We start from the raw sequence: 13,930 nt of genomic DNA, 5'->3' as shown, positions 1-13,930 counted from the left end.
TTCTGTTTTTGCTTTGTCAGTATGGTGTATGGAGTGTAGATTGATGTGGAACAAAAGTAATTTAAAGAAGTTTATCATAAAGCAGCAACATAACAAAATGTAAAAAAAATATTAAGGGGTATGAATACTTTCGCAAGGCGCTGTATGTTTCATATGCGAACACATCATGTGCGAACACACCAAAAAGCGGAAACATCCGCCAATAGTTCTAGGAACTATGGAAAGGTTCCTCCAGTGCGAAAGAACCTAACCTGACTGAGGTCGCGTTTCCTGTTATGCCTAGCGTTCTTCGGCGTAAAAGTTCAGACACATTCAGCGGCGGGTTGAGACCAGCTCGCCAGCGCTCGTTTGCTCTGATATGAGGGTATCGTTCAGCTTCTTAGGCGTCTTTCTGTCTGTTATCTGTGGTAAGTTGTGTGTGTGCGTGTGTGTATGTGCGCGTCGATAGAAAACTTCAGCTCTCATTTAACCTGAATTAGACACTGTATACAGTGCATGACAAATGCTTTGAAGGATGCAGATGACCAACATGGTCACAAACGATCTAATAGGATGAATGCTATAAGTCGTCGTTTTTTGTCCTTTTTTTTATTTTATTTTTTTACTGAAGCAAGTTATGTTTGTTATTATTTTTAATAACCAAAGGCAGAGGGTTGCATTTCATTGCAACATGTTTGGACACATCATGTGCACATTTTGCCTAATTATATTTACATATGTGTGTATATGTTTATGTTTGTATTTATTTACAGTACTTATATTTTTCAGATCCTGGCTATGGAGATGGAGGAACATTTGGTATGTACATTTGCTATCATAAGAAAGTTTATGTTAATGAACTAAGATAATTACTGTAGGCATCAGCCTGACTGTGACACTTAAGATAAACAGAAAACCCGTTTATGCATGACAGGATGATTCACATCAACTTACATCAAAGTTCATTATTTATTTAATTTTGTTTACATCATAGGCTGTGGTAACAAGAGCATCTGTGACACATACTGTTCATTTTGTGAGAACAATTTCTTGAGAACTCAACAATGCTATGGTTTGCTGGTGCAATTGTGTCAATATAATTTTGATGTTGCTATGGGGTTCATGAACAGTACCGACTGGTGTTCATTGGAAAAAGTAAAAAGGTACATTCTAAGGATTCATTTTCAAATGCCATGTAATACTAGATGTGTTTGATAGCAGTTGATGACTCTTTTTCCATCTGTTTCTCTGGCAGTGCATACAACAATTTCACTGTGTGTACTGAGACTGTTGCTGACTGTCTGCTGCTTCCCTGGCCGAATCAGTTGGTTGAACATACATTTGTGAAAATCCACACCACCTATTTTCAAGAATGCCCCACAGAGGCACTGAGAGACCCCCCTCCCAGCATCATCCTTGCCCTGGTCATAACCCCCATATGCCTAATCCCTGTTATGGTGGTCCTAGTAGTTCTCAAGACTAAAAATGGAGACAGGAGGTCCTAGATGTCCAGGTGCAAGAATATTTTATGCTTATTCCTTCTTCTGCTCTGGTTGTTCTTCATCCGAGATGGTATCCCACCCCGGGATAATGTCCTGACTCAACGCTCCCCAGTGAATGTGCACCTGGCCGTCTCCAAGATTGACTAAACCAGGATGGAGGATGAGCATTTGTTCTGGGGGTGATGTCTGACTGGAAAATGTTACTGTACTTCAGTGAAATAATTGTTGGTTAGAAATGTATATTTATCGTTAACATACAGCTAATGTGCATTACAGATATTTCACAGCATTATTATCTCCAAATTGCACATATACATTTTGTTGTCTTCAGGATGTAAATACATAATCCAATGAAATGTGAAATGGCAATGGAAAAAAGATTAATTTGTGTACATAACCAGATGTACAAAACAACAATGCAGAACCAGAAACTCATTTGAGTGTCCACTTTATGCACTGTAAGAAATCTTTAACCCATGTTTTAATGTAGATTTTTGATGTTAGTTAAGTGACAAGAGCTGTTTAGCTGACTATTAGAATAATGTCTTTGTGATTTCATTTCTATGTTGACAAGTCATAACGATTGACTTTTTGAATTTATTATGACAGCTATTTAGGAATTAAGCATAAATGAATCAATCTGAATGCATGACAAAACAAAGCCGACTGAAAGCCACCCATTTCAATAGGCAGCTTACTAAATAACTGTTAATTTATGGACGTTAATGACATGCAGGTGTCTCTGAAAAGTAAGCATTTAAGAGGGAAGGGAATGTCAGAAAATGGAGATTTATATAGATTGTAATGTCCACTTGCATTGTTAATTTTAATTTTACTGTGCGCCTCAAACAGAACTGCATTGTAATTTGCTTATAATATAATTACTGTATCAATGTAGTCACATGAAAGAGACTGGCATTAGTTTGTGTTTTATAATTATTTCCGTAATTGATTACGAAGTATGAGTCCTGTAATGAGACAAAAAAATTTCAAGCCTATGTCTGCAGATTGTTCTCTCTTTTTTTATAGACCAACCATTTTAAGAGCCTGTGAACTATTATATAATTTTATACTTTACCTCCTACTTTGATTGGACATGTTTTTAAATAATTAAACCACGTTTTACCTAGAGTCTGTCGGTGTGATTTTAGTAAAAGTGTCCTTGTTTTGTGATTTTCTGTGTTAAGAATATATCATATTTTGTTGTGTCTCTTAACATAGAAAAGGTAGCTACATGTTACTTGCTTGTCTGTGACAGAAAGCTCAAATATTCAAGCTCAAAATTCCCCTCACACTTCAGACAGAAGGGTGGATGTTGGAGTCTTAAGAGCGGAAAATGCTGGAATAGTGAGTGAAAAAGCGGATTGTCTAACATGTTCCAGTGAACTCTATTAAAGTCAATTAAAAGTACAAGATCTTATTTGTTAATAGCTTGAAATACTGAAATTCTGATGAAATCACTGCTGGGAAAAAAAACAGCTTAAACCATCCTAAACTGGTTTAATATGGTCTCCCAGGCAGCCTGGCCAGCAATACAAAACCTTAAACCTAAACTAGTTTAAGATGTTTTTATACTGCTGACTGCCTAACTCTGTACAACATTTCGTAGATGTGAGTCTCTTCCACTGTAAAACACACACTCAAAGTCTTCAGTGAAACATTGTGTTTGTGGGGACTCGGTTTGGCAGGGTGTGGTGGGAACGAGAGTAACCACCCTCCTCCTTTGTCTCGTTCTTCGGCTCTCCTCCGGCTCAGGTCAGGCCTTCCATAGGCCCAGCCCTCCTCCAGCAGCTCATCCAATCCGGCGTCAGTCTCACAGGTCCCGCGGGAGAGGACACACCTCACATCTTAACCATTCAGCCATTCACAGCTGGCCAGATGCTGCAGGCCTTCATTACTGCCAGATCTCACTGTCAGATCCCCGGCATTGATCCAAAACACAGATGCACATCTGTACCCTCCCCTGGCCAGCGACTTATGCAATTAAGAGCTTACAGTTGCATTGTACAACACTACTCACGAGCTTCTGGCAGACCCGTTTTATTCCGTTAAAACTATTACACACGGAATTCACATTACGGATAGGCTGCATTAGCCTATATAAAAACTTGCTTTGAATGCGTTTCCAAGTACACTTTTCAATCAAATTTGAATGTCCTGGCTTGAAGTTATGAATACTATTTTGTTTAGGCTATTCATGTTTCTGTTTCAAACTTCTTTTAAATAAAATCTTTTTAATTCAATGGACTGACAGAAAGGGAACGGATTGTTGAAAGGTTTTATGTGATATTGCTGCCACACAGTGGTTAAGTTATTCAAAAGCTGGAGAGATATTTATTAAAGGGGTCATATGATGTTGCTAAAAAGAACATTATTTTGTGTATTTGGTGTAATGAAATGTGTTTATGCGGTTTAAAGTAAAAAAAACACATTATTTTCCACATACTGTACATTATTGTTTCTCCTCTATGCCCCGACTTTCTGAAACGCGTCGATTTTTACAAAGCTCATCGTTCTGAAAAAGCAAGGTGTGCTGTGATTGGCCAGCTATCCAGTGCGTTGTGATTGCCCGAATACCTCAAGCGTGTGACGGAAATGTTACGCCCCTCACCATACTGTTGATGCCTGTCCCAGCTGGAGCGACGAAACAAAAAACATGAAAACCCATTACAAACGAGGCATTTGTTGCATCCAGTGGGGACATAATTACTGATTATAATGACTTATACTGTCTTTTTATGCGTTGCGTTGCATCGCGCTGCGTAAACATAAAACTATGTCTGCATTTGTGATCGGAGAAATTACAAACTACAAACGCTACTCTACACTGCCCAAAACTAGCGTTTGAATCGTCAGTGGCGAATTCTTTAATTATGAAAACGTACTTACAGACTATGAGTCAGAACAGCCGGCATTATAGTCTACTCTCCCAGGATCAGGAAACAGTCCTCCATAAAATGTGCTGCACACATCTGAATATTTGGGTTGAAGTGTTCTGGAACAGTGTTGTAAATACAACTTAACCACTGATTTCTAGTCGTGTCCTCTTTTGGAAGGCCAAACAAAGTAGTTTCGCTTTCACAACGAAACACACAGCGGCCTAGCGTGAGCGGAAGCCGCGGCCTAGCGTGAGCTGAGGCCGGGCTAGAGTGAGCAGAGGCGGCGGGCTTGAGAACGGCGCGGCCGGCGGATTCGACGAAGGAGCGGCAACCACATGTGACTCAACTTTTATAAAGAATATCTCTTTGGATTTGAGACTTTAGTCTTTGCAACTTTACAGATCTTCTTTATGCACCACGAGCTTGTAACACTCCAAAGAGAAAGGAAAAATTGAATTCGCATCATATGACCCCTTTAATATTTATTATTAAACTATTACTCTCTCAATGTCAATTTGTGCTCTTGTTGATCTTTGTGCATGTGCACTCTTAAAAAAAAAAAAAACATTTTCCAAAAGGGGGTTTTCACAGTGATGCCATTAGAAGAACCAGTTCTGGTTCCCCAAAGAACCTTTCAGTTCTTAAAAGAACCAGTTTTTCTTAGTGTGAAGAACATTTTGATCATCTAAAAACCTTTTGTGGAATGAAAAGGTTCCAAGGTTCTTTGTGGAACCATTGATGCCAGTAAAGAACCTCTATTTTTAAGAGTGTATCGTGTATGTCATCATTAGGGCATTTTCTGCTGTTCTTTGCTGCTCTTATTTATGATTTTGTCAATGATGGTACATGGTTCAACTAAAATATTAGATTATTTGTCTTCAGTTTAATGTTCATAAAATGCAAGACAATTTAAAATACATTACGTCTAGTTGAATGAGTCTTTATTGAGGTTCTTATCACAGACGGTGGCAAAAGAGATCAATGCATTTTCACTTAGCATGCTTTCATAACGTGAACATGTAAATGCTGCTGAATCTCCAACACTGGTTTCCCGTCGAATCACTTCTGACCACTGGATGTGGAGTTGCAGCCTGTGGCTGAGTTAAGGATAAAGGATGTTGCATCTTTTGCAGTGTCACCTAACATTCCAACAAAGAAACAATGTTCGAGGTAAGAAATTTTCTTTGGTTGCTCAGATTAATGGATTGAAAAATATTCATGACATACCCAAAGCTGCACATGCTCCTCCTTTAACTGAAAGTCAATTTAGACAAAGCCATAGAGCAGCCAACTGAACTTCAACTGAAACCAAACTGATGATAATTCCAAATCATAAATTATGATAAGGATGATGATATGGCTTACCAAAAGAAGAAGCAACATACTGTAACAAGCAGAAAAATAAACATGTCTGTAAAATACTGATGAATTTACTTAATTTAATATATTTCACTTAAATATGCTCAAATCTGAATAATGTTCAATATTTCTTACTCTATGTCTTATTTAGTTGACTTAAAGGTGGGGTATGTATTTTTTCAAAAACGTTTTAGAAAATTGAGTCGGGCCTAGTACCAAACAAACTTGCTGCCAATCAGCAGTAAGGGGCGTGTCTATGCAACACCAAGTGCAGTTTATTTTGAATTGTGTACTGCATTTTTCTCAGATATGCTTCTGAGCTGGTATTATAACTAAATTCATTGTGATTCATAGGACAGCTGCAGCTGCATTAGCTACAGTGGCATAATTATATATAATAGTATATATCATATATAATTATATATGTAGTTAAACAAATACAAAGCTAAAACATGATGATGACTTGACTTGAACATAACATGTACATGAATAACATGAACAAAAACCTGAACATAAACATGACCTTGACCTTGACCTTGACAAAGACTCATAAACAATACACAACAAACATGATAAACGTGAGGGCTTAAATACATGGACATGGGGAAACACATGACTACAACAACCAGTGAAAAGGTGAAAATGAAAATAAGGCAACAAGACAATGAATCAATTAATTAAAAGATATGAAAACATGAACATAAACAAAACAGGCACCTAAATTAATAAGACAATATTTAACAATGTTTTTTTTTCTTTTACATTCCAGAGTACTTTCTATTCACAAAGGGTCTTCTGCGCTTATAGAGCAAAGACAGAGCCACTTCCCACCTCCCAGAGGTGGGTAGTAATGCTCTACATTTACTATGTTACATTTACTTCAGTAACTTTTTGGAGAGTATGTTTATGTCCATTTACCAAACGGACAGAGACATTGTGGTGAGTTGTGTTTACATTTTCCTGATAAGTATAGATATATTTTTTTATATGATACCATCACTGTATCATGGTACTGTGCCAATACTTCAAAACCACTGTTACAACAGAGTGCATTTTAATTTGTTTATTTTAGCAGGATTTAAGCAGGATTTCAACTATGCACTATCTTGCATGTGTGGACATAATGGGGAGAAAACATCCTTAGTGTAACACATATGCTTTATTTGCTTCTTGATTAGTCTTTTTGTTGGCTACTTCTTATATTTCTATTTGCAGTTTTTGCACTAGTTTAGTACATTACTCACCTGTGGCACCATTTCCAACAAAAGAAGAAACAGGTCCAATCGAAGTACAAACTTGTAAAGAAAGAAAAGAAAATTAGCACATAAAAGACTTAAATCACATAATAACCTGAAAACAAAGCTTAGAGACACTTACTGAAGGAATTCTCATCCTTTTTTTTTGCTCTTGTGTTCCCATGTTGGCAAAGCCTTGGAAAGACATGCTTGCAGCTTCAGCTTGTATTGATAAAACAGACTACACTAGAGTAAAATAATCTGTGTTAAATACTTATAAGAAATGAAACCAAGACCAAACTACAGACTGGTTGTACAAGAAACATACACATCCCCACCTACTCTAATAATGTAAGGAGTAAATTATTTATATAATAACAATAACACAATCATATAACGAATTTTCACCATTACAACATTTTGCTTTCATACTAAAATAAAAACTAAAATAAAGTCTTTTTTTTTTTTTTTACTATACTTCCAGGTGGAAGTCACTTCACACACAGAAGACTAAAACACATTTATTTTAAAATAAATACATTAATACCTATGATCATGTTTAAAGTCTTCTTCATGTCTTCTTCAGTTTGATTGGTTACACTCATACTAGCCTGACTGCAGCTGGACCATCCCTCTATAAGTACACAGTCTGTATTCTCTTTACAAAATCTATCAAAGCAAATAAAAATAATTCACTTCTGTAATAAAGACGACAAAACATATTTAATAATTATGAAAGCTTGTAACACTTCTACTAAATGCTCTAATACAAAGTCAAATGGATGCATGTTTTGAAAATCATTGGATGAGAGGTTTGAAGAGGGTGGGGCATATGGAAGGCCTGATTTGTCATTCAAATCCGTAAAATGTAGATCTCTGTTTACACCAATAGATGGCAGTAATAGCTTTTGAAATGCTTTGTTTTCATACAAGAAAACTGTATTTGTTTATTAGTGTTTTGTTATGGCTGTATATTATATTTGCTTGTTTTTCATTTTTTAAATAATACAGAAATATGCAGCCAGTTTAATTATTCATTTTATTTAAAGAACAATCATATACCGTGCAGCACCTCAACACTTCAACTGTCTGTCAGCAATGCACAATCATCGTTGTAATACACTAAAAAGCTGAAGAATGCTGTTATTAAATGAAGCACTGTATGTCAGACCGAGGTGTTTAAGGGAGCTCAGAGTTCAGTGTTTCACTGTGTCAAACTAGACTGTTGTTGATACAAGCCATTACCCATAGAGAGAGCCAGAGTGTTGTCAGCTCTGCAGGTGTGAAATGTGCTCTGGCCTGAGGTGAGCCAGTGTATTTCATTTGGACAATGACCATGGCGTTGTGGTTTCAGACAGGCAGCAGCAGTGTTGCCAAACCCCTCCCTCAGAAAATCTCTAGAACCACCCTCAAAAGTCTCCATTTTTCACAAAAAGTCGCCAAATATGAAAACAAAGTAAATACAGGTCAATTTGGTAAAGGTAAAGGAAAGTAAATATATATCTATACTTTACAAATGATGACAGTATAAACAATATAACAAAAGATTAAGTATAACAAAAAATTCTGAAGTGAAATTAGTATATGCTTTCATGATAAACGTGACTCAATATAACATTGCGACTACAGTAAAAAAGCTTTTACTGTTCTAAAAACACAGATTTATGAGCAGTATTGGATTTGAAGATGTTAGAAACACAAGTCATTGTTGTCATGTGGTGAATTTGACCAATCGTGAAACAGCTGTGTCGTCATCAGCACTCCTGCAGTCGCTCTGGAGAAACTGCACCGGCTGAGTCAGCCGGCTGCTCTCGAAACGCTATCGCTGTGCTTTGATGCCACACGTGACAGTGACGTAGAGTCGGCGCCGGTTCAAGTCGGACAAAATTTCTAACCGACATGCACTGCTTCAAGTCAACCGCCGATCGGTTTGCGCGGCGCGGCATGAAGTCGAACGCACCTAATATGTCTTCCCACTCTTGTGATGTGAGAGCATAAGAAAAAAAACAAACAGCAGAGGCTATGATCACAAACAGTGAAAGTCTGCACTTTTGAATGAACAGATTCAATGGAAAACGAAAGCTGCTCATGTATAAACAGAAATTAAAATATCTAAATGTCTAAAATTAACCATAGTAAACCAATGTTATTTTTCTTCTGCAATTCTACAAGTTGTTAAATATTATCACTGCTGCCCATTCTGTTGTAGTGAAGAGTTAAATCAAGATGCTTATGACGTTTATCAGTTTCCCTCTAAGAATGGTTGGATTTTACCTGCAAAAACACGTAAATGCCTGCAGACATTTTGCTGTTGTAATTATATATAATTATGCCACTGTAGCTAATGCAGCTGCAGCTGTCCTATGAATCACAACGAATTTAGTTATAATACCAGCTCAGAAGCATATCTGAAAAAAATGCAGTACACCATTCAAAAGTTTGGGGTCATTTTTTAAATCTTTTTGAAGCCTCTTATGCTCAGCAAGGCTGCATTTATTTGATCGTAAATAAAGTTAAAACAGTAATATTGTAAAATATAACTACAATTTAAAACAACAGTTTTCTATTTTAATATATGTTGAGATGTAATTTATTCCTGTGATGCAAGCTGAATTTTCAGTAGTCATTACTTCAGTCACATGATCCTTCAGAAATCATCCTAATATGCTGATTTGCTGCTCAAGAAACATTTATTACTATTATCAACGTTGAAAATGGTTGTATTGCTTAATATTTTTGTAAAAAACTTGATACATTCTTTTCATGATTACTTGATTAATAGAAAGTTCAAAAGCATTTATTTGAAATAGTAATCTTTTGTAACATTGTAATAGTCTGAACTGCCATTTTTGATTAATTTAATGCATCCTTGCTCAATAAAATTCAAGTTTGATTAATTTAAACTTTTGAATAGACATTTTATTTTAGGCTGTATTTTATTTAAAATCATGACCAATCAGTCAAACAAAAACTACTTGGACAAGAAGTGACTCCTTTTTTCTGAACACCTCATATAAATACACCTCTTACTAAAATGTCTGTGTGTAGAATGCTGGACAGAAATTCATATGAAATCACTTTTGTTGTCCAGTCAGTTACTGGTATTGTCTTAAAATCTTCATGGAAATTTATTCAGAACCTCTGAAACCCTAAGAACAGAAAATTGGCTCATCATCATGACTAAGTCTTTTGCCTTTGGGCCATCTCAGTTCCTGTAAACCATCAACATACACAACAGTTTCTTTTTGCTATTCTTTGAGAAGATGGGGTTATCATACATCAAGGGTAATAAAAGACAATGAAGTGTCAGGAGCAGTGATTTAGCTAGAGAATACTTTTCCACCTTTAGCAGCCAGAGCTCATCGTAAGAGACGTCAAACAATGTAAAATGCACCTGAACATGAACTGTGAGACCTTTAACATATTTTTTACATTCCCTCTTCAAGACGGACGGATCAGTGAAAACCACAAAATGAGTAATGAAATGATCTCTGGGATACTTACAGTAAGCTAGCACAAATGGAAACAATAACAGACACGCTGAACGCATGATGAGCTCATGTAGTTGAGCAACACTGAAAGTCTTCATCTCACATGCACATTGTCCCACATTATGTGGCTTGTATCACTATTGATCCTGTAATTTGATTGGTCAAGCAGCTTTATGGGCCACTCACATAAAATGCATTTTTGCATTTAAAAATGCAAAGTACTGTTTTTAGAAAGCTATGTCATACACAAGAAGCTGCAAATGGTGCATTCAAGCCCTCTTGGGAAGTTTGTATTTACAAGTTGGGATATCATATTTATGATTGGTCAAAGCAAGAAAAAAAAAAGCAAAAATGTTTTTAACTCTACTGCTACAAAATCATCAGTGAATTGCCATGCAATTTTCTTTGGTGGGTAAAAATATCCAAAATATCCAAACTTAATGCTAAATTAATCCTTTGTTTATTGAACTGTCATTATGTCATTATGAACCGTTAGTTTGCATATCGGTATGGCAAGTTACATGCAGCCTAATCCTTAGCAGAAACACGATATTGCTTAAACAGGAATGACTGCCCTCTATGGAGGCTGACCACATTGTTTTCCGACATAAGAATGTTTCCTGTTCATGAGAATAAGAATTTTTTGATGTGAGCATATTTCCACGTCATCTGAGAACTCAAGCAGAAACTTACGCTATTATTTTGACTAGACTGTGTTTGCTGCAGCATGAGAGGCCAGAGGAAGTGTAGGTGATCTGCGTCTGGTTTACCACTGCATGGCTGTTGCTCTCAGCTCGTCTGGTGGAGGCCGCTGGGCCAGCCAGAAGCGGCCCAGCCGAATGCTGTAATTGAGAGTGTAGAGGTGGCAGGGGTCCAACTAGAGGAAACAGTCTATCTCCTCACTACACCCCTTGCAGTCGTGAGTCACCTCCCACAACATCTTATACAAACAGGTCGCCTATGTTTTCCTCAGTGGAGCTCGCTGTTGAGGCCTCCGAGGAAGCTGTCTCTATGTTTCTGACACTCAGATGGGCCTTCCCTTCCTCTGTCTGCTCCTTCCTTCTGTTTTGGTTTGGGATGTGCTCATGCGTTACGTTCCATTAGAAGGGTCCAATAACAGGACAGAAAAGCCATGAGGCTCAAGGAGCTCATTTTACTGAAAAGACAAATTTAGTTATAATTTACTTCAAGCTTATGTATATAGTGCATTAGAAAGTATTCTTACTTAAGTATTCATATTTGATACTTCAAGAAATGTCCGATACAAGCTCTATTAACACATGTTGTTCATTACTACTGCAAATAATTTTGACTTGCCCCACAGTTTGTAAAAATAATAATAAAAAAATCATGTATAGTCAAGTCATATTTATTTATATAGCACTTTATACAATAGAGCTTGTTTCAAAGCAGATTTGCAATCTTAAGCAAAGCTAAAAACAGAATCAAATCGTTGACACAAACTAACGATATTCAAGTTGCATACGCAGCCAATGAGCTTACTGCTTTACATTTAAATGGCTGGTTAGCATTCACTAGAGCATTTCACAGTGCACTTTCAGAGTACTCTGAAACCCTCCACCTTCCCCAGCTCAAGCAGAAACTTACGCTATTATTTTGACTAGACTGTGTTTGCTGCAGCATGAGAGGCCAGAGGAAGTGTAGGTGATCTGCGTCTGGTTTACCACTGCATGGCTGTTGCTCTCAGCTCGTCTGGTGGAGGCCGCTGGGCCAGCCAGAAGCGGCCCAGCCGAATGCTGTAATTGAGAGTGTAGAGGTGGCAGGGGTCCAACTAGAGGAAACAGTCTATCTCCTCACTACACCCCTTGCAGTCGTGAGTCACCTCCCACAACATCTTATACAAACAGGTCGCCTATGTTTTCCTCAGTGGAGCTCGCTGTTGAGGCCTCCGAGGAAGCTGTCTCTATGTTTCTGACACTCAGATGGGCCTTCCCTTCCTCTGTCTGCTCCTTCCTTCTGTTTTGGTTTGGGATGTGCTCATGCGTTACGTTCCATTAGAAGGGTCCAATAACAGGACAGAAAAGCCATGAGGCTCAAGGAGCTCATTTTACTGAAAAGACAAATTTAGTTATAATTTACTTCAAGCTTATGTATATAGTGCATTAGAAAGTATTCTTACTTAAGTATTCATATTTGATACTTCAAGAAATGTCCGATACAAGCTCTATTAACACATGTTGTTCATTACTACTGCAAATAATTTTGACTTGCCCCACAGTTTGTAAAAATAATAATAAAAAAATCATGTATAGTCAAGTCATATTTATTTATATAGCACTTTATACAATAGAGCTTGTTTCAAAGCAGATTTGCAATCTTAAGCAAAGCTAAAAACAGAATCAAATCGTTGACACAAACTAACGATATTCAAGTTGCATACGCAGCCAATGAGCTTACTGCTTTACATTTAAATGGCTGGTTAGCATTCACTAGAGCATTTCACAGTGCACTTTCAGAGTACTCTGAAACCCTCCACCTTCCCCAGCTCCACCTGTGTAGATCTGCTATGGGTTATTATATGTGCTATTTGTGCAGCAGCAGTATGTCTTAAATACTCACAGCACTGTATTGGAGTATACATTGGCAGTAGCAAGTTCCTGTACTTGCTTTGCAGCAGCAGCAATAATCTATAACAACAGCAATAACCAACAGCAGCAGCAATTCAGCAGCAGCATAGCAGATTTATTCTGCCGAGACCAAATATATTAACGTTGTCATATCTATTATTATGCTAAAATCTTCAGAGAGTTGTTATAATAGAACTGTCATTCCAATTGTTCACAAGAACATACAAATGATATTAGGATGTAATATAAGGTATTAGGAATGCGATTATTTATATTGCATTAAATACCCATGCTTGAATTGAAGTGACTGTCCTCTGTCCTGTATAGGCATGTTCAGTGATGAGGTGTTCAAAGCAAGTATCCTGAGACCACATGTTAAACCATTCAACTGACAAGGCAAGGCATGGCAAGTTTATTTATATAGCACATTTCATACACAATGGTAATTCAAAGTGCTTTACATAAAAGGAAGTAAAATAATCATAAAAAAAACAATCACAACAATAAAACAAGGAATTTAAAAATTGATTTAAAATTAATTTAAAACAGTTAAAAATAGAAAATGATTATATATAAAATGTAACTGGAAGCCAGTGTAAGGACCTGAGGACTGGTGTGATATGCTCAGATTTTCTGATTATAGTCAGAATCCTGGCAGCAGCGTTCTGGATGAGCTGCAACTGTCTAATATTCTTCTTGGGAAGGCCGGTGAGGAGACCATTACAATAGTCCACCCTGCTTGTGCTAAAGGCATGGACAAGTTTCTCCAAGTCTTGACTGGAAACAAAACATCTAATTCTTGCAATGTTTTTGAGATGATAGTATGCTGATTTAATTACTGCTTTGACATGACTACTGAAACTAAGGTCTGACTCCAGAATCACACCAAGATTCTTG

The 13,930-nt window shown here is 37.1% G+C and overlaps 1 protein-coding gene across 1 annotated transcript in view; it reads left to right on the top strand.

The window, feature by feature from the left end:
• The window catches only part of LOC107654510 (receptor activity-modifying protein 1-like), a 7,121-nt gene extending 4,230 nt beyond the window's left edge, over positions 1–2,891 (top strand). The window contains exons 4-6 of the mRNA XM_016441600.1: positions 769–798; positions 974–1,142; positions 1,235–2,891. Coding sequence (XP_016297086.1) covers positions 769–798; positions 974–1,142; positions 1,235–1,484 — 449 coding nt within the window. The 3' untranslated portion in view covers positions 1,485–2,891. The remainder of the gene's footprint in view (positions 1–768; positions 799–973; positions 1,143–1,234) is intronic.
• The last annotated feature ends 11,039 nt before the right edge of the window (positions 2,892–13,930 follow it).

The sequence above is a fragment of the Sinocyclocheilus anshuiensis genome, unplaced genomic scaffold (assembly GCF_001515605.1).
Source record: "Sinocyclocheilus anshuiensis isolate Anshui unplaced genomic scaffold, SAMN03320099.WGS_v1.1 scaffold419, whole genome shotgun sequence".
Taxonomy (NCBI): domain Eukaryota; kingdom Metazoa; phylum Chordata; class Actinopteri; order Cypriniformes; family Cyprinidae; genus Sinocyclocheilus; species Sinocyclocheilus anshuiensis.
Note: the sequence above shows the minus strand (reverse complement) of the source record. Positions and strands in the feature narration are given on the sequence as shown.